Below are 23,195 nucleotides of genomic sequence, written 5' to 3' on the forward strand. Positions count from 1 at the left end.
GCAACAGCACGTGTGTGAATAATATGTTGCATTATTCACCTGCGCTTGATTAGCTGGCTTGAAGTTAAATGGGGGGCGGGTGTATGCCAAGATTACGAAGACAAAAAAAAGAATATTTCTGCTTTATTCTTGTCTGTTGCCTTTTTTTTTTTCTTAAAAAAAAAAGGTAACCATTGTATGGAAAAATATTCATGTTTTGAAGACTGTTACGACAGCTGTTTTCTAAAAACCAAAAATGTTGAACATCTAAAAAATGTGCAGATGGATCCTTGTTTTTTAAGGCACTTGGAAGCGCAACTCAAATGTTTGTGTGGTATTGTTTGTTGTGTTATACCATGGTCTTCATGGTCTTGGTGAATACTTGATTCCAACCAAGACCGGCGCAGTACAGAGTTGGCAGGCTGACAGTTTGGATCAACTGTCACACAGAAATAATGTACACAATATATGTGGAACTTACAAGGGTTGGGTTTCAAAACGGGAATAGGGTTTGAAAGTAAGGTTTTAAAATGGTTAGGGTTTGAAAGTAGGGTTTCAAAACATGGTTAGGGTTTGAAAGTAGGGTTTCAAAACAGGATTTTGGTTTTAAAACAGGGTTAGAGTTTGAAAGTAGAGTTTCTAACCAGGTCTATGGTTTCAAAGTAGACATCCATCCATCCACTTTCTGCACCACTTCTCCTCACTAGGGTCGTGGGCGTGCCGCAGCCTATCCCAGCTATGTTCGGGTGAGAGGCGGGGTACACCCTGAACCGGTCGCCAGCCAATCACAGGGCACATATAAACAAACCCATTGGCACTCACATTCACACCTATGGGCAATTTAGAGTCTTCAAGCAACCTACCATGCCTGTTTTTGGGATGTGGGGGGAAACCGGAGTGCCCAGAGAAAACCCACGCGGGCACGGGGAGAACATGCCAACTCCACACAGGTGAGGCCGGATTTGAACCCCGGTCCTCGGAACTGTGAGGCGGAAGTGCTGTGCCGCCCTCAAAGCATTGACACTTAACTAACTGCGGACTTAGAGTGAACTTGTCTGACGTGTCCAACATGTTGAATGTCCCAAATTATTTGATGTATTTACCGAACGTATGGAAATTAGGGTCTGGAAACAGTGTGGAGTTTTGAAATCTCAAATGGTTAGGAACAGTCTTCTCAAAAAAAAAAAAAAATGCAGCTGCTGACATTTAAAGGCATGTTTTATTTCTCAACATTTGTACCCATCTTCTAAATGTGTGTAGTCGCACTGCATGTTTATTCTTTTCATTTGTATTTTGTTTACTTGTTGGTAAGTTTCCTTTTCCTTCTTTCAGGAGGTGCCTGTAAATGGCCAATAGGGGGCGTCGACGTGTACACCTCAGACGAGCAGTGACCACACTTCCCGTTTCTGTTCCTGCTGCGTCATGTTTTTCTTGTTCATTTAACTGTTCAGCCTTTTTTTTCCCCTACTTCATTTGCACAGAAGTGGCTTTTAAGAGTTTTAGGTACTGGTGCTGTATGTTTTATTTCAAATGTGTACATAGTCAATTGATCTGCTTTATATGATGCTTATATAAGAAGATGGACATGTATATTTTGTTGAATGCAGTAAAAAAAAAAAAAAAAGTTTGAACTATGCATCCAGACAATCTTTTATTAGCATTTGAGTACAAAAACAATGTAATTTTTATTTGGAGTAACAATAACTGAAAGCAGTAAAACATCCTAAGTGGCACTTGGAGGTTGTCAAATGTAGCGACCTATAAAACTAGGCCTTCCAGAAACAAAAAGTCGCCCTTTTGGCACCTTTTAAAGTTAACATTTTTTTGAGGTGGCGGGATTTTCGTGTTTTCTTTCATCTCTGCACCAATCGTACAAAGGCTTGCACCAGCTGGATGATTGGCTCCTGGCCCTCGTGGGCGCCCTTGGAGCCCGGCGTGGGCGGCTTGGCCTGGGGCGGGCACGGGAGGACCACCATGCCGCCGCTCGCCGGGGACGATGGCGACCCGCGGCGGAAGTGGCGTGACAGGCTGGACAGGAGAGTGCTCTTTGGACAAAAAAACCCCAAAACAAAACCATTTAAAATCCTTATACAGTGGACCCTCGCATACCAGCGGTTCACCAGTATTTGAGAATGTGGTCCTTAGGGAGTATTTCATTAATCGTTTCAGCTGTAGTCGGCTATATAGTCCACTAAATAAAAACCTCTGTACAATGATTATGGCGTATTCGATTGTGTCAGCCCTAGAATTACCTACACAGTCCACTAAATAAAAAATATCGATATAGTACTGAGGGAATATTCGATTAGTTTAAGCCCCAGGGTCACCTATAATATAGTCCACTAAATAAAAAAAATACCCAAGTAATTAGGGAGTATTCAATTAATCTTTTAAGCCCCAGAGCTAACTAGAAATCCAGTAAATAAAAATCCTTGTATAGTAATTAGGGAGTATTCGATTAATCGTTTAGTCAACTATTTAGCCCACTATATAAAAATCCTGACCGATACAGTGATTCGGGATTAGGGAATGATCTGAATGATTCCAAAGGTTGAGAATCATTCAGGGAATGAGCTGGGGAAAAAAAAAAAATATATATATATATATATATATGGCCTCACCAGCTCCGAGCAGAGTTCCTGCTTGAGCCGCTGCTTGTCTCGCGGCAAGATGGCGGCGTCTTTGAGGCAGCGCAACGCCTGAGAGACCAACACATAGAAGCAGTTCTCCATGATGAACATCAGCAAGGACCTGAAAACAAAAAAACAAACAAGACAACACGTTTGGTTGCCACTTATCCAACCATTCGGGGTCGCAGTTACTGATCCCCCAGAGAACTGTGGAAACAAGATAGAGAACCTGGAGAAAACCTTAAACATGTATTCATTGTTCTAGTGAAAGGAGCTACAAGATGGTGACTGAGAATACACCATGGATTGACTACAGTAGAAGAACATGCAAGAAAAAAAGAAACTCATAAGATTATGCCATTCCTTGCTTGACGAAATTTTCTTTTTTTTTTTTTTTACTTTATTCTGGTATGATTACAACTTCTTTGAAAAACATTTGAGGGTACTTTCCATCCATATTTCGTACCGCTTATCCTCACGCGGGTCACAGGCGTGCTGGCGCCAGCCAATCGTAGGGCACAGAAAAACTAACAACCATTCGCACTCACATTCTTTTAAAAGGCTACATCAGTTTTAAAACTACAAGTATAACTTTAAAAAATACACTTTTTGGCTTTTGTCTTGGGGACATTTTTCGTGGTTACAACCATTTTTTATTCTTGGAAAAAAATGACTTTCCTTTTGCGAGGTTGACCATTTTTCTTGAAATAAGTGACTTTTTAATTTAACATTTTCTCCAAAAATGCTTTGGTCAGACCTCTTGACTCTGAGGCTGGCATTCTAACCACAAAAACACCAGACTGCACTACTTGATCCATTCATCCAATTTGTATGTTACGTGTGTGAAAAGTTCTCACTTGAGAGCTTGGATCTCCTCCGAGGAGGCGAGAGAGACGATGCTAAGCGAGGCCGCCTCCTTCTTCTTTTCCATCTAACAAACAAAATGACAAGAAAGGCATGCGCGGGCTTATTTTGACACTTGTAACACCTGTCCAGTAAACAGAAGGTCCTTTCCGGTGGGGACGGCTCATTTCCGGACGTGTTCGCGTGCCGCGGCGTTACCTCAGCGAGCATGCTCAGCGCCACGTTGACGGCGGCCAGGAGGGTCCCGAAGGACGGAGACACGTCGGGGTCGAAGGCCGGCGCCGTGAAACTCAGAGCGAACAACGTCCGGTACGACGACAGGTCCATGCACTACGTGTGCAGACAACACAAAAAAAAAGAAAGACACATCGGTTGAGACAACAATAACAAACATACAGGCACGTACAAAAACATATGCACATACACACGTGAACATACATAAGACACACCGGTAAACACACGCACACACAAGAGGTCTGCGTGCGTGTCCGGCATACCTGGTCCAGTAAGATCTGGCAGCAGTCGGGCGTGAAATGTTGCAGGCTGGCGAGCGTCTTGCTGAGGATCTTGAGCAGAGCGCACTGCACGGCCAGCACGGCCTTCCGCTCCGCGTCGTCGCGCTCGCCTCCGCCCGCCGGCACGTCCTTGGAGGGAGTCTGCGGGGGGCGCTGCGCCCTCGGGAGGGGACCGGGTGGCAGCGGCTCGCCATTTTTAACCTGGAGGAGGAAAAGCGATTAGCACAGTTCCATATTAGCCTGCGAATATTGTCGTATGTTCTGTTTGTGTGTTGCTGCACCATGTGTGTAAAGCAGAAGTTGTTTCAAGGATTGTCATTACTAAAACGTCAACAATTATTTTTGTAAGCCTGTCTATGGCATTTTGCATTATATGGCAGCATTACAGGGGCTCTAATCAGACATCCACGTTTTGCTTCAAAATACATTAAATATGTTTGAAGTGCTGAAAAACATAGGAGTTATAATATATATTTTTAAATATCGCTTAAGCATCATTTTTACCCTTTGAAGTTTCCTGATTTTGTGGGCGGGGCTAAAACACAGCCCCGTGATGCGTATACTTTCTAGCGCGAGTTCCCTCCCCCACTATACAAGTACAGTGACGTCATTTCGTTTGGCTAATCAGTTGTGAGTTAGCTGTGCTTAGCGTCCATTTACCACTCCAGTGTGCAGTTAGCAAGCTAACGACGGCTCCGTCATGGCCGGCTGCCTCAATTTACAGAACAGCTCGGTGACGTTTTTTTGAAGCTCCCAAAGAAAATAAAAAGATGGATCGACTTTTTAAAGACGCGAGCTGAACATCGACACCACGAGTCGACTCTGCAGTGCGCATTTTACGACGGCTAGTTTTGTGGTGCGGCGCGCTCACCTGTAGGTAGTGGTGCAGCATCTTCTTGCTGTGCAGCAGGTACGTGCACGTCTGGCACAGGTAGCACAGATTCACCTGAAAGCACGTTCACTTGCTTTAGTAATGTCGAGGGACGATGCGGACTGCTGCGCTGGCGTCTCGCGCTCGCTGCCGCATGCTTGTCACTCGTTAGCAAAAGGTCGGCTTGGCTTATGTAGGCCTGACGCTTGTAGCCCATAGACTCAATTATTCGAATAACCAGGTAAAAATGCATTTTGCATTGAAAATGATTGCAATGCCATTTTTGAAATAAGAGTAAAATGTTTGTTCAACTAAAAAAAAAAAAAAAATATTCAGTTTATCTTGGAAAAGGGGATTGAAAACAAGAAATGCTCGCAATATCTCAGCGCTATTAAAAGTGAAGACAATTAGCAATTTTGGTATTTTAGCAAGAAAGACGAAGCAGGCCAGTGCCGGCCCCTGGCATCAGTGCTCCAAACAATTTATCGATTATTAACTCAGTAGCCAATTATGTTGATGGTGGATTAGTTGTCGATGAGTCGACAGATCGCGTTTCACGCGTGTGCCTTCTTTTTACGAGACTGGTTGATTTCACGTCGAAAATCTTTCGACGATACTTTCCCGATTTCCAGTCGAGCGTCTGAATGAAATTCTGCCGGACTCGCCTGCACGTCGTGGAGCAGCTTGGGCAGGTGAAACTGCCACTCGGCGGAGAAGCTGGAGAGCTGCAGCAGGAAGCCGACGGTGTGGTCGGCCTCGTCCAGACACGCCAGACTCTGCACGCTGCGAACGGCGTTCAGGCACTGAGCGAGACCAGGTGGTGGCAGGTTAGGGCGGTCGTTATGTTTAAAAAATATAAATAGATCGACGCCGACCAACCTGCAGGATGCGCTCCTGGTGCACGCCCACAAAGTCGAGCGCCTCGTTGATGAAGTTGTAGCGCAGCGTCTTGAGCAGACTCTCCATCAGGGACATGCACAGGCGGTACACGCCGGGCCAGCACGCGCAGTCCTGAGACTTGCGGCTGAAGCTCTGGCCAGGAGAGGGCGCCGTTTCACGTCACGGGCCAAACTGAGATCGGTTACGAAGAAAATGCAAACTCCTACCTGTGACGCTCCGTTGCCGGAGACTTCGTAGACGCTGAGGAGGGGAAGACATATCGTTTGGATGACTCCTGCGCCAGCCACAGCCGCCGCCCCCTGGAGGAGGAGCAAAGAAGCGCTCGTCGTTACGTGCCGACACGTTTCCCCGATTTGCAACAGCAAGTTTGACGCCGGAGTAGATTGCATTTTCCTGTCATTTCAATTTAAAAAGATCACTTCAAATATGAGTGCTTTAAGTAACGCGCATGGCCACGGAACAAATTAAACTTGTATCTCAAGGTGCCACTGTATAGTCACGCCAGCTTCCTCCTGCACGCCCAAAAAACATGTATTTGAAGGTTTGTTGAAATTAAATTAATTTCTCCTTTTCTAAAAAAATTATATATACTTTTTTTTCCCCAAGACAAAAGTTTGGAATACAACGAATTTGTTGTATTTTTTGTGAGTCGCATTTTGCAAGAAAAACAAAACCCGTCAAAAGTCAGTCTTCGGAGAAAAAAAATATAAATGAAAAGAATTCTGCAAAAATATGGCTGTTATTTTTGTGGAGAGCAAAACTCCTAATCTCTTACAAGAATAATAATAAAAAAAAAAAAAAAAAAAAGAATGTATTAAAATAAAATGTTTCCCCCTAAAAAAATTGTTTTAGTGTAGTTTATTTTTTTTGTGCCCTACGATTGGGCACGATCACTGACAACCAGGGTGTACCTCAAAAAATTTAAAAAAAAATAAAAAATTAAAATCAGACTGCGGGTGACTCGCGACCACAACGAGGCAACAGAAAACGGACGGCAGGACAGCGTACGACACGTGAGGCGCTTCCAATTTTGCCGCGTGCGCGCCGACCTGCGGCGTGCGCGCCAACGTGAGCAGCAGGTGGAGCGCCGCCTCGGCGAAGTAGAGGTTCTGCTTGGAGCGCAGGCTGAGCTCCGCGGCGCCGAGCACGGACGGCAGCACCGGGACCTTCCTCATCACGGCCACCCAGTGCTCGCCGCCCTCGTCGCTGCGACACAGCTCCTTGGCCAGGTGCAGCGCCAGCACGCACACCTGAGGGGAGAACACGTTTAAAAAAGCGGGAAGGGGAGGAAAATGCGGCGTCTGAAGTGGACTCACGCCGTCCCTCTGGTCCTTCTGGGGTCCGCGGGGGAAGTCGGTCTCCATGCTGTCGTCGTCCTCGGGAGGCTCGGCGGCGCGGCGCGCGTGACGAGCGGCGTCCATCAGCAGCAACGCTTCGTCTTTGACCGTCTCGCACACGGACGACAGCAGCTGGGGCAGCTGGGAAACCTCGCCGCCTGTGCCGCGCACAAGTGGAGCGTGTTTCCACATTCGTAAAAAGTGTCTTTTACTCTTAAATGTCTTTCACACTCTGTTGACACATTTTACACCCTCTCAAAACACAAATGTAAAAATCCTCAACATATTTTTTTTCTTTGCAAATCACTTCCCTTCACTTCGGGGGCGGACAAGCGAGCGTTTGCGCCTCTCCTACCGTCGAGTCCTTGGATCTGCAGCACGGAGATGAGCGCCGACAAGATTTTGGCTTTGGTCCTCTCCATCATCTGCTGGTCGGCTTGCAGGACGCACTCCAGCATGAGCGACAGCGGCGACAAGATGTCGGGAGCCGTCGCCACCAAGCTGCACGGGGGGAACGACACAAGCGAGCACGTGAGCGCCGCGACGGGCAGAAGCTTCAAAAATGCCGAAGGCGGGTTACGGGAAATGCGCTTTCGAACGGCTGGCGCGTCTCTCGCTTGCCTGCCAACCGTCGAGTGTGGACTTAAGCAACCGAGGAAATGTTTAGTGATCTGCCACTCAAGTAGAATGTTACAAGACATCGCTTTTTTTTTTGTCACCGACGCCATCGAGCTGAACTTGAGACCGTTAAGATTTGCGTTATTTGCGGCAGGTTTTGGATCCTAACCCCCGTGAGTATCCCCCCCCTTTGGTACCTCCTCCACTGCTTGAGGAGGACGAGGAGCAGCGTGGCCGTCATGGAGCCGAGGCGGAGACACGGCACGGAAGTGGGTCTGGTCAGCTGAGGGACAAAAGAAGGCGGGGCTTTAGCCCGCGAGGGCAGACGGACGACGAGGAGGGCCGCGGCGCTCGGGACTCACGGCGGCTTTGGTGGCGTCCAGCGCGTCCATGAAAAGCTTCAACTTGGTCTGGTTGTCCGTCAGCTGCATCACGTCCGACTGGAGCGCAACAAGAGGACAAAAGACGACTTTTGGTGAAACACGTCGCCGTGGCTTACAAAGAAGGTTCCCGGGTGAATTCGTACCTTCAATAAACTTTCCCCCTTTAAATAAATGGAAATTAATTCACTTGTTCCAGCCTCCCAAAAAAAAAAAAAAAAAAAAATGCGATCCGTCTTTTTTGATTAATGGATGAACCAGAATAAAAAACATTTCTTAATTTAAATATTTTCATTCAAAAACAGGACATTATTTCAAATTGAAAGTACACAAAAAAAAATGCATAAACATATTGATTATAATTCTATTACTGCTTTGGCCCGTAAAATGTCGGCAAAAATGGGCATCGTTGTTTTCCAAGGTAAAAGCGTTCATTCCCGTTGAAAGTTTCCCGGAACCGTCGGGCGTACGCACGTGGCTGGTGGCGAGGATGAGCAGCATCCGCCAGGCCAGGATCAGCACGTGCGTCTGCTCGGGGAAGTAGCACACGCCCTCGTCCTCCATGGCGGCCACGTGGGCCACCAGCGACTTGACGTACTGGGACCAGTACTCGTAACGCCGCGCATTGGCAAACTTCTGCAGGCCGTCTTTCAGGGACTGCTCCAGGGAGCCGCTGTGGCGCACGTTCGCACAAGCTCAAGTTTATTTACTACACATGACGTATCTTTGCACAGCTGTCTATGCCAGTGACATATAGCGACAATTAGATGGCAGAAGGTCCAATTAAGCTGTGTATCCACACAATACACACGCACCACACTAAAAAACTGATAACGACATTATTCTACAAACGCACTCAATTATGTTTTCTGATAAGACGACGACAACAAAACCATTTCCAAAGCAGTCTCTTTCGCTGTGAAGAAATGTTTGTTGGTTGGACTTACCTGTGGACATAGAAGATCTCCAGGCCGACGATTTTCATGACAAAGGCGCACGTTTCCAGAACGCAAGGCTGCAGGGAATAACTGCTTTAGCTTCTAAATTTACATCCATGTTTATTGATTGATTGAAAGTACAATGGCCATACCTCAGTGGTGTCTGAAGGGGGCGCCAGCATTCCAAAGAGGGGCGTGGTTAAATTCTCCCAAAACCTCTCTCTGTTTTTGTTTTTTAAAAAAGCAATGAAATAGTCAAGTGACTCTACAATTCATCACCAACACGGAGCTGCGTGAGGAGGCGTGCTTTTACTTGGCGCGCAGAACGGAGATGGCGCTGTCCCGGCGGTCCTGCCACAGCGCCAGCAGGAAGGCCAGGGCGGCGCGGTGCAGCAGCGGAGGGCACCAGTACTTGCCCTGCTGCTTGGAGTCGATCAGCTCCAGCACCACGTGCAAGCAGCTCCACTCGCCCAGTAGGAACTCCTACACGTACACGAAAATAGCCAAATATTCAGCTTTGGGTACCAACGTAGAAGGTTTCGGGCTAAAAATGAACTCATTTTCACCTCGAAAGAGACAATATTCCTGTGAGTATTATTCTATGCTTTGTTTGTATGTGTTGTAGATCCGTGTGTGTTAAAGTAGCAGTTATTTGAAGGTTTAGAATTACCGTAACATCTACGCTAATTTCAGTTCGCCCATCTATGGCATTTTGCACCATATGTGAGCATTAAGGGCCTGGGTGAACATCTTGGTGTTGGGCCCCAACCCTGCCTGCGGATGATGCCTAAATCTGCTTGTAATTGCCCCCCTCCCCCTCACCCAAAAAAGGATATAGCTGCTTAAAAATGCCCCACTAATGAAGCTTAATTAAGCCACCGCACAAGATCCACGTTTGACCAAAACACGTTAAGAATGACGGAGATCCGAACATCTGAAGCGATCGCTGCAGAAACGTAAGAATGCGATGCGACCGCGACGCTAACCTTGGAGCCCTCGTTGCCGTCCTTCACCTCCAGGTTGAGGAAGAGCTCGATGAGGCCCGGCTGCGTTTCCACGGCGACCGTCAGGAACTCCAGGATCATCACCTTGATTCTCATGTCCTCAGTCTTGCTCTGCAGACGCGTGAGGAAGGCGTCGCGGATGGCGGCCGCGTCGCTGCCCAGGCAGGCGTAGACGGACATGGGCGCGACCTGGCGGGCCGAGGCGCGTCCCCCGGGTAGATTAGATTACGTTCGACTTTACTGTCATTACAACGGATCGCAAAAAATATCGTACAAACATGAACGACCGTGATAACACTCGAAAGTTAAAAGGGGACGGCTGACCGTGGCGAGGCGCTTGAGGAGCTGGATGGCGAGCCTGGGCAGCGCCGGGTCGTGCTTGTGGTAGATGTACTTGGCGAGCACCACCACCAGGTTGTTGCCGTGGCCGCCGTGCTGCGTCAGGGCCTGCTCCAAAGGAGAGGCCGCGTCGGAGGGCGGCTTGAGGCGGATGGCGTTGTTGGTGACCGAGAAGGCCAGCTTGACCGTCTGGATCAGGACCTGACCCGGACCCTCGGAGCCGCAGCTGAGCGCCGGCGACAACGGACTCGGTGAGTTGTTGATTATTGTTTGAGCGGACAAAAACAACGCGGAGGAGTTGTTGAGGACCTGCTGGGCTGTGCTGCCAGAACCACGTCGATCTTGTCAACGCCCACTCCCATGATGTTGACCACGGCCTGCCCGGCCTCCGTGTTGGTCAGGCTGTAGATGCACAGCGACTGCAGGGTGGGCATGCTGTCAAAAATCATCAGCGTCTATTAGGGCTGGACCATTACATCACTGTGACTTTATAAGGATGATTTTTTTATTATTTTCAATTTCATATCGCAATGGCTGCAAACAGAAACTCAGAATTTTTTTATGCTTTCATTGATAAATGTTAAATTCGGCACCCAAGCATTACAGAGATCCAATTCTTACCAAAACAGCCTTACCCAAATGTGTCTAACCTACCGGTAACTATTTTCACTCTTTACTGTCTACAAAACAACAAAATTATGCCTCACGACTCTCGAGGCGAGAGTTGGAATTTTACAACACGGTTCAGACAGTTGAACGTTCAAAAGAGTTAACAGATTTGTCTTCAAGACATTTCCGACACTTAATATTTGTTAATAATGCATGAATATTACAGACAGACCAATAGTATCAATTTGTGAAAAAAATATGAGCTTGACCATATTAGGACGTTTACGCCCGACAGCGACAATTTCCTTTTTCTATATACAAAGGGGGAAATAATATTGACTTGGTGTCCCACCTGCCCTGGTCCTCGCCGTCCGGACTCAAGTTGAGGATGGCGTGGATGAGCTCCAAAATGAGACAGCCTGAAGCAGCACAGAGAGGAGTGAACTTCCCGCGAAAAGGGAAGACGCACGCCAGGCGCTCAAAGACGGCAGCTCACCGATCCTCTCGCGCACGCCGTACGCGTTGTAGCGCCACTTGTGGTAGGTGGGCAGCATCTCCTTCAGCACCAGCAGCACGCAGGGGATCAGACCTCTGTTCTGAGTGCTGCCCAGCTGACCCTGAAGGCAACACGACTCTTACGAGTCGCCACGCTGCATTGCGCCCGAATGTCACGGCAGCGAGCGAGACTCACCTTGACCAGAGTGGTGACCAGCTTGAGGAAGGCCATGGTGACGGCGTACTCGCCTCTGGGCTGCTCAATCTGGACCAGCAGGTTGCCGTAGTTACCCGCTTTCATGCCTTCCGCACTGCAGAGAAACACGACAAATATTTAGCAAATCGTGGATTTTTCCGTCGTGTCGAGACCCCACAAAAGGCAAATCTTTGGGCACAGGAAATATAATCAGCGCCACGATATGTGACAGGGCGGCACCTGACACACTGGGCCATGCTGGTGACGGGGTTGGAGGCGAAGGGGAGGAAACCCGTGCGCTGCAGGCTGGACCACACCTGAAAAGAGCAGCAACAAGTGAGGAGCGTGCGGGGACGCGCGACGCTTGCAGTCGGGGCGAGGCGTCGCCACCTTGCCGGGCATCCTGGCGGCCAACACCGACAGGCAGTTGACGCACGAGGCGATCACGTCCACCGGAGGGTTGATGACCGAGGTCAACCTGACAGGTGAGAGGACACACATTGTTTTGTTTACTTTGTTTACAGATTCCTTAAAAAAAAAAAAAAAAAAAAAAAAAAAAGAAGAAGAAGAATAGCGGATTTCCACAAACCATGGCCAGGGAGAGACCGTTGTATGGACTAACACATCTTCTGTAATAATATTACCCTATATAAATACATTTCCAAAACTAAATAAAAATATTTAAAAATAGATATTCATACTTCTATTTGCAATGACGATTCTTGTAGAATATTTTTTTATTTGAATAATATGACTTCATTCTTAAAATTATGACTTTTGTGGTAATATTGTAGCACACATTTCTTACCCCCCCCCCCCCCAAATGTACATTTCCAATAATATGACTAGTGTGAAAAATTTATACGTTTTTCGCAATAAAAATTACAACTTTTTTCCTCATAGTGCCACCAAAAGTTATAACTCTTTTTCAATCAATAAAACATTTTCTCACAATAATATATTCTTGTAAAATATCTTTTTCTCAATGACAATTCTTTCATAAAAAATTAAATTTCTTTCAGTAAAATTTTAATGTGGTATGCCTATTCTCGTAAAATTACAACTTCAAATTCAATTACATTAATGTCATAAAAATTATACCATCCATATGATTACAACCTTTTCTTTGTCATATGATCCTTGGAAAATTTGTTTTTATTACGTTTTGTATGAACTAATTTCATAGAATGATGACTTCTCTCGATAAAGAGCAACTTTTTCTTAAAATATACTAACTCTCTAAATACCCTTTTCACATTTTTGGATTCTTATCCAACAGCATTACCTCCACATTACACTGTAAGTCGCATGAAATTGGAGTATAAAACAAAATTTAAAAAAAGAAAAGGGAGTCCTACTTATCGCACCCAGAGAAGGCGCTGACCACTATTTGAGGGACTCCGGCAATTCGCGTGTGCGCATTACCTCTGCAGCAGCATGTAGATGCGCGAGGTGAGGGGCAGCAGACAGTCCGACACGGTCCAGTCGGTGCTGATGATCTTGTGCACCAGGTCCAGGACGGGCTTGACACGCGCGCAGTGCGCTATGACGTCTAACGCATCACCGGTGGAAAGAGTGAGCGGGGGACGAAAATGCTGGAACGTCGAAGCGTTGCGGCGTACCTGCTGTGGAGACAACATGGAGCAGCATCTCCACCTCGCACGTGAACAGCGTCCAGGAGCTGTACGAGTAGTCCCAGCGCACCACGTAGCCCTGCTCGCCGCCGATCATCACCTGGCCCAGAATCCCTTGCGGCATCCAGAGGTTGGTCTGGCCCGTTCCTGAATGCGGACGGCAAATCTTGTAGCGCTCTATTCCTCGGAAATAAATATAAAGATCAAATTCAAATGAACGAACCGAGCGGGTAGAGAAGTTTGGGAGTCTGTCTCCTCCACAGTGTCTCGTCCTCCTTGGCGATGATGTCATTGGGCTTATGTTTGTACGCTTGCGTGTAGAAGGACATCTTATCCAAGAAGTTGTACACCTGTCACACAGGAGTGAAGTTCATATTTTGGGGGAGGCGGCTTGTTGCACAACCGTTCACCTCCTCCCCTTTGCTTTGACCGCTTTATGTTAGTCATATTCCAAAACGGGTTCAATGTTTTGCCCCCATAACATTTTACACTTCAGTCCCAATATTGACACTGAAGTTTGTTTTTGCAAATTAAGTGTTTCAAAAAAAAAGACAAAAATGCAAATACGCGCTCAAGCAATCACACCCCTCAACTTTATCCATGTTTTGTTACTTTACAGCCGTATCCAAGATGCTTTACATTATTTAAATGTCTATAAAATTCCACACTTAATATCGAATAACTGAAAATTGAAAATATATTTTGGAAAGTTTTACCAGTTTATTAAAAATGACAAAAATGCAAATATCACATGCACAAGTAGTCACCCCCTTTACTTTTTCCACTTTTACGTTCCAGGTATATTCAAAACAAATAGGTTTTTTTTATTTCACACAACCCCAGTATTCACTTGCTACACATTACAGCAGTATTCCAAAATAGATTCAATGATTTGTTTTACTGTAAAATTACACAAAAGACGCCCAATATTGGTAAAATCTGGTGGGGACAATTTACCTTCTTCACAGTAGACTTGTTAGACAGGAGCGCAGTGAGGAGCTGCAAAAGCGGTGCGATCTTATGAGGGAACATCCCGGCGGCGCTGTCGAGGATCATTCCCAAACCCATGTTGGGCTTCTGTGACAAGATTCCCACAAAAATGAGGCCATGTGACCATTATTCCCACAAGACCCTTAAGTGGCGCAAATCGGCGCTCACCATTTCCCAGAAGACTTCAGCCAGACTGGGCGCGGAGAGGACCTCGCATGCGGCGTCGATCAGGTGGGGGCTCTGCGACCCGGCGCTGCCAGTCTGCAGGGTTTCAAAATATGCAAGTCTATTTGACTTAAACAGACTTTTAAGAGAGGAATTACAGAGTGCTGCACATAGTTCGAGGCTAAACAGGTGCCAACTTTAGGAGCCAAAATGTCAGGGGCAATTTCTCTGCATTCAACTGAAGCAATTTGTAAGCCAACCATCCATTAATTGCAGACAAGCAATGAGCAAGTGCATTTATCACATCTGTACTGTCTGGATTATTTAATCTGGAGCTCATCTGCATACAAATCATATGACAGAACTTTCAATTTGAAGTGGGCCATCAACATCAACTCCGTCCTGAAAAAAGGGCCCAGCAGAGGATGTACTTCCTGCGGCTTCTGAGGAAGCACGGCCTGCCACCGGAGCTGTTGAGGCAGTTCTACACAGCGGTCATCGAATCAGTCCTGTGTTCTTCCATCACAGTCTGGTTTGGTGCTGTTACAAAAACGGACAAACTCCGACCGCAACGGACAATCAAAACTGCTGAAAGGATTGTCGGTACCCCCCTACGCACCCTTGAGGACTTGCACGCTGCCAGAACTAAGACAAGAGCGTGCAAAATCCTCTCGGACCCCCCGCATCCCGGTCACCGGCTCCTTCCCTCAGGTAGGCGCTACCGACAAATGCAAACTAAAACTAGCAGACATTCCAACAGCTTCTTCCATCTTACAATCTACTTCTTAAACAGCTAACCTACAATTCCATTGCAACATGCTGCCGATTTTTTTTTTTTTGGCTTGAGTTTGTTGTCACATTTCTGTGGGGCCAATTATATATTACTCGTGCACTCACTGTAGTAGTCTCGCCACAGTGCACTATTTGCATACCTGTTGTTGACCAATACTGGCCACTCATGCCAGAGTAGCATCTGCACCTCTTGCACACTGACTGAGGAGTATCTGCAACATTTGCACAATCAACATTGTTCCAGATTATCACGCTACTCGTCACTTTAAACTGCATACACTCCTTGAAGTCTCGGCGCCCTTTGCACAATGGTCATTGCCCCGGACAGTTGCTATATTAGTCATTCAAACTGCTCTAAGTGCTAGAGGACTCTGCATCTTTTTGCACAATTGTCAAAAAAATATTGTACTGGCATTACCAGATAACTAGCAACCCTTTATTGGTCAGTGACTGTTTTTCTCAATGACTGTATGTCTCAAAAGTGTTCTCTGTCAATTGACTGTTGTCATACTAGAGCGGCTCCAACTACCGGAGACAAATTCCCTGTGTGTTTTTTGGACATCCTTGGCAAGTAAAGATGATTCTGATTCTGATGTACATTCCAAAAAGAACGGGAACAGAGATTGACCTTCGAGGAACACCGCAGGAAAGGTGAACAGACCGATTTATGGGGGCCAACAACCACAGAAAAAGACCAATTTGACATACATATTATATGAACCAATCCCTCAGCCTTTCTATGAGGATATGATAATCGATAGAATCAAAAGTGTGAGAAGGAACATGGGCGGGAATGCCAAGTGAGGCCCGCCGAAGTACCTGCAGGCTTTCCTCTTCGAACGACGTGATGACAAATGATAGGAGGCCGTAGATGCACATCTTGGCTGTGCTTGCTGTGCACTGGAGCGGAGAAAAGAAAAATTGAAATTTTGTCCAAAGAGCACACAAATAACACCCAAGATGACTGCATTGGCGCTGCTTTACGTTGTTCCCAGATACTCCCAGGCCTTTCAGCATGATAGCGAGGTACTTGAAGACTTCCAGCTGCAAGGCAGTGTTGCCGATCCTCCGGACCACTGGGTTGGACTCCTCAGGTCTGAGTGTGTGCCGCAGCAGGACCCAGGCCAGCAGCACCGGCCCGTGATGGGGGATGTCCCCGAAGGTCAACAGAAGCTGGTCCATCTCCTGAGAGTGAAGAATTTCATGAAATCCAAAACTAGAGCTGTACCGCCATTTTTGTGGCAGGAGGCAAACCTTGACGACATCGGGGACACTGGAGAACTGGTGCTGTTCCGTGCAGTCCTCAAGTGCACACTTGTGAAGGAAGTCTACATCCATGCCTTCCACCAGGATGAGAGAGCTCAAGTAGCTGCATGAACCACAGAAGAAAACAGGACGTCAACATCACCCGCTTTCTCCACAGGAACTAGATCATTAATGCAGTGTAATACAATAAATTACCAAGAGTATATTACGAATTACAATGTATTTCCATAAGTGGGTCAGAATGGCACAGTCATCCGTACAAGCCTTTTTTTTGACGGCATAGATAGCAGGCTGGTAAACTTCTCAAGATGACGAAAAGAAAGGTTTAGATCGCTATTGCAATGGTGAAAGTTAACCGCTGATCAGCAAGTACCCAACTAAAGATTCATTTGCAATACACATTTAAAATGAAACTATATGTATGACCAAGTCAAAAAAGGTGATAAAACAGTTAAAGTCGTAACTGGTATTTTTGGGGGTTCGGAAGCGGCGACGTCCACGTCAGTGTGCTCGGAACTTGCATTTTTCAAAATTAAATCAATAAGCCATTTATATTGAAAGGGGAAAGTAAGATGAATTTGAAATGACAGTAAAATGTTTTCTGATCATAATGTGGAGTATATTTTGGGATTAAACTAGTGGTGTCTAAACTATGGCCTGGGGTCATTTGCGGCCGACTGCATATTTTTTTTATTGGCCCACGGCCTAGTCCAGAAAAATAAACCCGCGCCAAAAAGGTCATGAGAACTACCATTTTTAATTAAAAATGAAAAATGTTTGTTACAAGACATTACTCTTTACGTAAAAGTTCAGTTACACAGTATTGTATTTTATTTAACATTGTAAATACATTGAAATGTTACACATTGCACACTATTTCATTGACTTTTAAGTAGAATCTTACAAGATATCACATTAATAGCATTTTAGTTTGTCACTAATAACAGCAAGGTGAGATTTAGACTATTTAATTTCAATATTATGACTTTTATATCAAACATTTTTGGCGGGAGTCGTCCATTAATCATGATTTTTCACAATTCGCGTGGGTTGATAGTATTACCTCGTGGCACCAAATGAAGGGGTCAAAATAAATAAATCTATCAATAAAATGAAGCAGATGCTTCCATTGGAGGCAACGCGGACTTAACAAACAAAGTGTTCGAACCCGATGCGATCGACCAGCGCGTCCATGCTCTTGTCCACCAGGTGCCTGTTGGTCTGCCGCAGACCGAAGCCCTGCTCCTTGAACATCTTGGTGAAGGCCAACAAGTCGGCCGGGCTCATCTCGAAGTAGGCGTAGTACAGGAAGATGATCTCAAGCAGCAGCGACTGCTCGCGCAGGCATTGCAGGAACCAACGCGACACCTGCCGCTCCGTCTGAAGGGGTGGGGGGGGGGAAGAAAATGTTTGTGGGTTGTTTTCCTCAACACACTGTCTCCGTCTCCCAAGGGACGCGCGGCGGAGCATCACCATGAGGTTGCCGTGAGTCTCCCATGTGGGCGCCTCGGCTTTGAAGAGCCTTTGGAACTGAGCCTGGTAGCTGCTCACCAGGTCCTTCTCCAGCTTGTTGACGCAGTTGGAATACTCGGCCTTGCCAAGGAAAAGAAAAGCTGCGCTACAAAAGCCAAAACGGACGAGAGCGTCACACACTTTTATTCGGGAGCGGGGGGTGGCGTCTAACCCTGTAGGGGTGTCGTTCATCTTGGAAGTACGTCAACAAGAGGAGGACGCAGCGGAGAAGACACATGCGCTCCTCGTAGTAATAGTCAGCTACCTGCGAACACACACACAAGGTTTATTTTATTTCGTTTTCAGAAAGGAGCAGCGGATGTCTACCGACCTTGAGCAGCAATGTTTGACTTTGCCGCTCATCCTGTAGAACAACCTGCACACACAAGAAAATGGAAACATCACTCCTACTGTGTCTCCACTTAAAAATGGCCGCTACTTGCAGTGCCAGGTTACCTTTAGAGAATCCCGAGTTCCTCTGTAGTCCTCCTGCAGGTAGCACTGCAGCAGCCGCACACTCTGCAGCTCATCCAGTCCCTGACATCACAACAGGTTGGTGGTGTCCAACCGAAACCCACAAATAGAAGTGTAAGTCGAGCGTTTTTAACATCTTACCAGGAGTTTACTGAGCCTCAGACCAAAATCCTTCAGTGGCTGCACGACATCTTTCTTCTCCTTCACTTTTCCTGCGGAGGAGGAGCTACACGGGAACAATCGCACAGTTATTTATTTCCTGAAAGGGCTGCTGAGGATCTTAAAAACACATTTATGAACCATACCTGGGTGGCTTGTAGTAGCTGAGACCTTGATGCAGTCGGTCCCAGTGTGTTTCCAGCTCCGATTCGATCTGAGCCTTTACAGAAAAGCAGGTTCGCCATCATATTAAAAACATAGCTACATCTACAATGCATGGTTCAGTTTTTTGCTAACATCTAATATTTTGAATTGGATATCTTCATCTAAGTTCATTTCCATTAGCCCGTCAATAGCGTTCCACATTATATGTTATCATTAAGCTATCGGACTTCGCTTCGACACAATTTGATTTGGTTGAACATTTCGGTTTAAATATACAATGCTTAATTCATCCATGTTGTTTCACATGTACATGAATCAGAATCAGAATCATCTTTATTTGCCAAGTATGTCCAAAACACACAAGGAATTTGATAGAATAGCAAAATTGCAGATATAGGGATTAAATAGGTATTGGCTACTTTGACATGCAGTGTAAACCCAGCCTAAAAGTGCATTTAGAAATAAAAACAAAAACACATACAGGCTCTCGCAGCGCAGAACGTCCCAGCAGAATGGTCCATAACTCTCGACAACTCCTATGGGAAGAACGGAGACATTAGGATCATGAGGCCATCCCTGCCCCAACACGATGAATACATGCAACACAAACTGTCTCATCTTTTGTGTAAAGAGCAATTCTGTCAAATACATTCAACTTTAAACACCATGTTATTTGTGTAACCTATTCCACGGGTTGACTTGGATTAGGTACGTAGTAATTATGCGACAGCAAAAACATTTAAAAAAAAAAAAAAAAAAAATTTTTTTTTTTTTTAATATATGCGGGAGGAGGGACTGAGTGAATGATTCCCAACACCGCCCTTGATTTGAACACTTACACCTTAAGAGTTGATATTAACTGGCTTTGACGTGCACTTTATTTTAACACGTGAATCAATATCAAAGGCTTGCGGGTTTATTTCAGTGAACCCAAATGAACCCGCACCGAGCCCCACGGCCTCAACTTGAGCAATCTGTGGCGACCGAGAGTCTTAAAAACAACGAAACGTGGGTTCTCCCTTGTGCTTGAAACCCCAAAATAAACTCCACGCCGCCGAGACATTCAAATGGTTCAACTGTTAGCACTGTTGCTAAGCTAAGTTAGCGTGGCGGTGAGACAAGCAAGCACGCAGCCAAGCGGGGGGGGGGGGGAATACTATCAAAAGGCAGACTGGTGAGCTGAGGAAAATGACTCTTTTGAGTTTTACAATTTTAAACGAATGAGAAAGTTCGCTTAAATTTGCGGCTAAAAGCGTACCTGAAACTCATCGCCGATTCCGCCATCTTCGACGCTGCGCTGTGATTGGCTGGCACGCTATGAGGTCATGATGACGCTTGACTTCTGCGTCGTCTTTTTCTTTTTTATTAACTATCTTTATTGGAAAACTTAATTTACAAGAAAATAAAACAGACAAACAAGCAATATCGTAATTCATGTACTTACTTACTTACTTACTTACTTACTTACTTACTTACTTACTTACTTTAACAACATTGGAAAAGGACATGAACAGAGAAAGAAAAAAGCAACATGCCAGCTAAGGGCAAGAGTAAAAATTAAATAGGATTCAATAAACTGAAATAGGTTTTCTTTTTTTAGCAGCAAATATTGACATTAAATACAGTTCCAGATCTTCAATAAAGGCACAGATTTTTTTTTTTTTAACTCAGCAAATTTACATTTGTGACTATAAAACTTGATTTAGTTGATTTTTTTTCATGTCCATGTCGTCCAGTCCAGGAGTTGTACTGCCGCCATCTTGTGGACGTCAATACAATATAGTCGTATCGGTATTTATTGTTAAATTTCAATATTCGTATATTTATCAAATTACTTATAATATTTACTCAAATATAAATCACATAGAGTCGTGAGAATTTAATTTAAAAATAAAATCTCATAAAACGTATCAATGGCAATCCTGGCTGTCACGTGACCCGGCTGTCAAAACATGGCGGCCGCCTACTGGCTGCGTGACGAACGTTATCTGACAAAGGGAACACACTGACGCCCCTTCGCTTGGTCCGTCCACGTGACAACATAATAACGCGGTGCGTATATTTGTGCCTGTACATCCTCGGTGCTTATGGCGTTTATTGACATTTTTTTCCACACATTATTATTCGCCGTGTAGCATTGAGGTTGCCTGCAGCATCTCTGAAAAGCTGGTCGATTCTGAATAAATATCCCGATAAAAGTGCTTTTTTTTGCCACAATTGTCTAAAACGGAACATTAATGACGCCGCTTCAGCTTCGAGGGGTAAAAGTTCATCTTGCAACCCCCACAGGAACAGAAGGTTATTGTGCAAAGAGCACGTGAGTGTGTGAAGGTTCAACCCAGGAAGCAGTGGTGAGTGCTCAGGGACAGCAGGGCATTGTCTGCCGACCTACATTTAGAAAACCGTAATAAGTTATTTATTAACCGTCTATTCTCTTCATTTGGTGGCGTTTCTCTTTGCTGCACTGCTTCCAGTCCGTTTTTTTGTTTTTTTGTTTTTTTACCAATCAGTTTTCAGCCTCTGTGCGTTGCCATGTCAATGTAATCTGCCCAGAGACTTAAGAATCAGTAGTGCTGGATGATGATGTCGATTTTTTTTTTCCCCCCCGCGTGTCCAGAGTGAGAGGCGGTCCAGATGAAGAAGTGAGAGACGCCGGCGGCCTACGTCGATCGCGACCAATTGACGATGAACGCGCACGTGGACCCGGTCGCGGTGGAGTCGGCCGTGGTGTCGGCCGTGGTTCTGTGCGTCCACGCGGCGGTGTGGAACCAGCACTCGTGGTGCGCCGTGGCGCTGGTCATCCAGGCCTTCTGCGTGCAGCGCAAGTGGGACCGGCTGCTCAAGTCGGGCGCCGCCGTGTTCCAGTTCCGCCCCGCCGCCAACAGCGGCATCGTCCCGGCCTCGGCGGTGATGCCGCTTCTGGGTCTGGTCCTGCGGGCCAAGTGCGCCTCCGCGGGCAGCGTCCACCTGGAGCGCTTCTCCATGGTGGTGACGGTGAGCGGCATGGTCCTGGCGCTCTTCCTGTCCCTGATCGCGCTGGGCATCACGCGGCCCGTGCCCACCAACACGTGCGCGGTGGCCGGCCTCTCGGCCGCCGCCATCTTGTACACCGCCAAGCAGACTCTGACGGTGTCGGAGGTGATCGAGGTTCTGGAGGTGCTCCTGATCTTCGTGTACCTCAGCCTGATCGTGCTGTACCTGCTGCCGCGCTGCTTCACGCCCGGCGAGGCGCTCCTGGTGGTGGGCGCCGTCAGCTTGGTGGTCAACCAGCTCATCAAGCGCTCGCTGAACTGGGCCGAGGCCAAGGGGGGCGACCCGGTCAACTACCTGCTGCCCGTGCTGGCGGCGGGCTCGCTCCTGCTGGGCGTGGTCTTCGCCCTGCTCTTCTGCTTCATGGAGTCGGAGACGTGGGTGTCGTCGCTCTTCTTCCACACCATGACGGCCGTGCTGGGCCTGGGCGTCCTGGTGCCGTGGCTCTCGCTCTTCGTGGGGCGCCATCCCGTCACGTGGTTGTGGGACTTCGTCACCTTCAACCGCCGCCGCCTGGGACTCGTGGCGTACTGGGCCGCGCTGTGCTTGGCCGCCACCTGCGTGGTGCTGCAGCAGAACTACCGGCGCCGCGCGGGCTCCAAGAAGCACCGGGCCTCCACGGTGGTGCGCAAGTACTTCCACGTCCTGGCGGTGGCCACCTTCGTCCCGGGGCTCCTGTACGACCGCCGGCTGCTGCACGTTGCGTCGGTGGGCTGCCTGGCCGTCTTCCTCTTCCTGGAGTACGTGCGCTACTTCCGGATCAAGCCGCTCGGCCGACCTCTGCGCCGGCTCCTCACCTTGTTCCTGGACGAACGCGACTCGGGCCCGCTCATCCTCACCCACATCTACCTTCTGCTGGGCATGGCGCTGCCCGTCTGGCTCTTCCCGGGGGCGTGCGCGCCCAAGGGGACGCTCCCCGGGGCGGGCGGCCTGGTGCCGTACGCCGGCGTGCTGGCGGTGGGCGTGGGCGACACGGTGGCGTCGGTGTTCGGAAGCACGCTGGGCGAGATCCGGTGGCCGGGCACCGACAAGACCGTGGAGGGCACGGCCACGTCGGTGTTGGCCCAGATCGTCGGCGTGGCCGTGTTGCTGATTATCGACACGAGCGTGGACCTCGACGGCGCCTACTCGTGGATCTTGGGCTCGGTGGCGCTGGTGGCCATGCTGGAAGCGTACACGTCGCAGATCGACAACCTGCTGCTGCCGCTCTACCTGCTCATCCTGCTCATGCTCTGACGCGGGAAACGCGGCGGCTGGGAACGAAAGACGCAGAATTGGCAAGGCTGCAATATGTCGGACGTATGGAAACCGCAGACGCCGTCGTGCCGACGAA

At 47.4% G+C, this 23,195-nt stretch overlaps 3 protein-coding genes across 15 annotated transcripts in view; 2 read left to right on the plus strand and 1 right to left on the minus strand.

Moving 5' to 3' along the window:
- The window catches only part of cdk5rap2 (CDK5 regulatory subunit associated protein 2), a 41,678-nt gene extending 39,221 nt beyond the window's left edge, over positions 1-2,457 (plus strand). For 9 of the 12 annotated variants that reach the window (XM_061699307.1, XM_061699313.1, XM_061699309.1 and 6 more), the window contains one exon: positions 1,312-2,457. In XM_061699307.1, coding sequence (XP_061555291.1) covers positions 1,312-1,370 — 59 coding nt within the window. In that variant the 3' untranslated portion in view covers positions 1,371-2,457. The remainder of the gene's footprint in view (positions 1-1,311) is intronic. The other 3 variants (XM_061699318.1, XM_061699317.1, XM_061699319.1) reach the window with 1 other exon arrangement.
- Positions 1,618-20,135, minus strand: nup188 (nucleoporin 188). The gene is made up of 43 exons (XM_061699320.1): positions 20,091-20,135; positions 19,314-19,368; positions 18,814-18,887; positions 18,650-18,734; positions 18,491-18,571; positions 18,366-18,410; positions 18,207-18,299; positions 17,996-18,115; positions 17,691-17,902; positions 16,511-16,625; positions 16,241-16,441; positions 16,076-16,156; positions 14,468-14,560; positions 14,267-14,386; positions 13,533-13,659; positions 13,298-13,456; positions 13,101-13,227; positions 12,066-12,153; positions 11,916-11,992; positions 11,676-11,790; positions 11,481-11,601; positions 11,337-11,403; positions 10,685-10,810; positions 10,361-10,601; positions 10,019-10,225; positions 9,346-9,515; positions 9,185-9,254; positions 9,042-9,109; positions 8,569-8,767; positions 8,077-8,154; positions 7,912-7,997; positions 7,452-7,597; positions 7,076-7,254; positions 6,809-7,009; positions 5,966-6,058; positions 5,739-5,891; positions 5,525-5,662; positions 4,860-4,934; positions 3,971-4,189; positions 3,672-3,803; positions 3,467-3,540; positions 2,601-2,730; positions 1,618-2,024 (listed from the first exon to the last, which is right to left on the minus strand). Exons 1-43 carry the CDS (start codon positions 20,114-20,116, stop codon positions 1,833-1,835), a joined length of 5,259 nt encoding a protein of 1,752 aa, XP_061555304.1. The 5' UTR covers positions 20,117-20,135; the 3' UTR covers positions 1,618-1,832.
- A 657-nt stretch (positions 20,136-20,792) lies between these two features.
- Positions 20,793-23,195, plus strand: dolk (dolichol kinase). 2 transcript variants are annotated; one of them, XM_061698368.1, is made up of 2 exons: positions 20,793-20,884; positions 21,450-23,195. In XM_061698368.1, the coding sequence occupies exon 2, from the start codon at positions 21,518-21,520 to the stop codon at positions 23,096-23,098; it is 1,581 nt and encodes a 526-aa protein (XP_061554352.1). In that variant the 5' UTR covers positions 20,793-20,884; positions 21,450-21,517; the 3' UTR covers positions 23,099-23,195. The 2 variants fall into 2 exon arrangements, with proteins under 2 accessions (XP_061554352.1, XP_061554353.1); XM_061698369.1 differs by lacking the exon at positions 20,793-20,884 and adding an exon at positions 20,894-21,183.

The sequence above is a fragment of the Phycodurus eques genome, chromosome 15 (genome assembly GCF_024500275.1).
Source record: "Phycodurus eques isolate BA_2022a chromosome 15, UOR_Pequ_1.1, whole genome shotgun sequence".
NCBI classification, from domain to species: domain Eukaryota; kingdom Metazoa; phylum Chordata; class Actinopteri; order Syngnathiformes; family Syngnathidae; genus Phycodurus; species Phycodurus eques.

What these genes read in the sequence shown, in the direction of transcription:
- nup188 (XM_061699320.1), bottom strand. Translation starts at nt 20,116, where the DNA reads ATGGCGGAATCGGCGATGAGTTTCAG. An exon ending in ATGAACGACACCCCTACAGG is followed by an intron (nt 18,116 to 18,206) that starts GTTAGACGCCAC and finishes TTCCTTGGCAAG; the next exon opens with GCCGAGTATTCCAACTGCGT. An exon ending in GTGTCCCCGATGTCGTCAAG is followed by an intron (nt 16,442 to 16,510) that starts GTTTGCCTCCTG and finishes CTTCACTCTCAG; the next exon opens with GAGATGGACCAGCTTCTGTT.
- dolk (XM_061698368.1), top strand. Translation starts at nt 21,518, where the DNA reads ATGAACGCGCACGTGGACCCGGTCGCGGTGGAGTCGGCCGTGGTGTCG.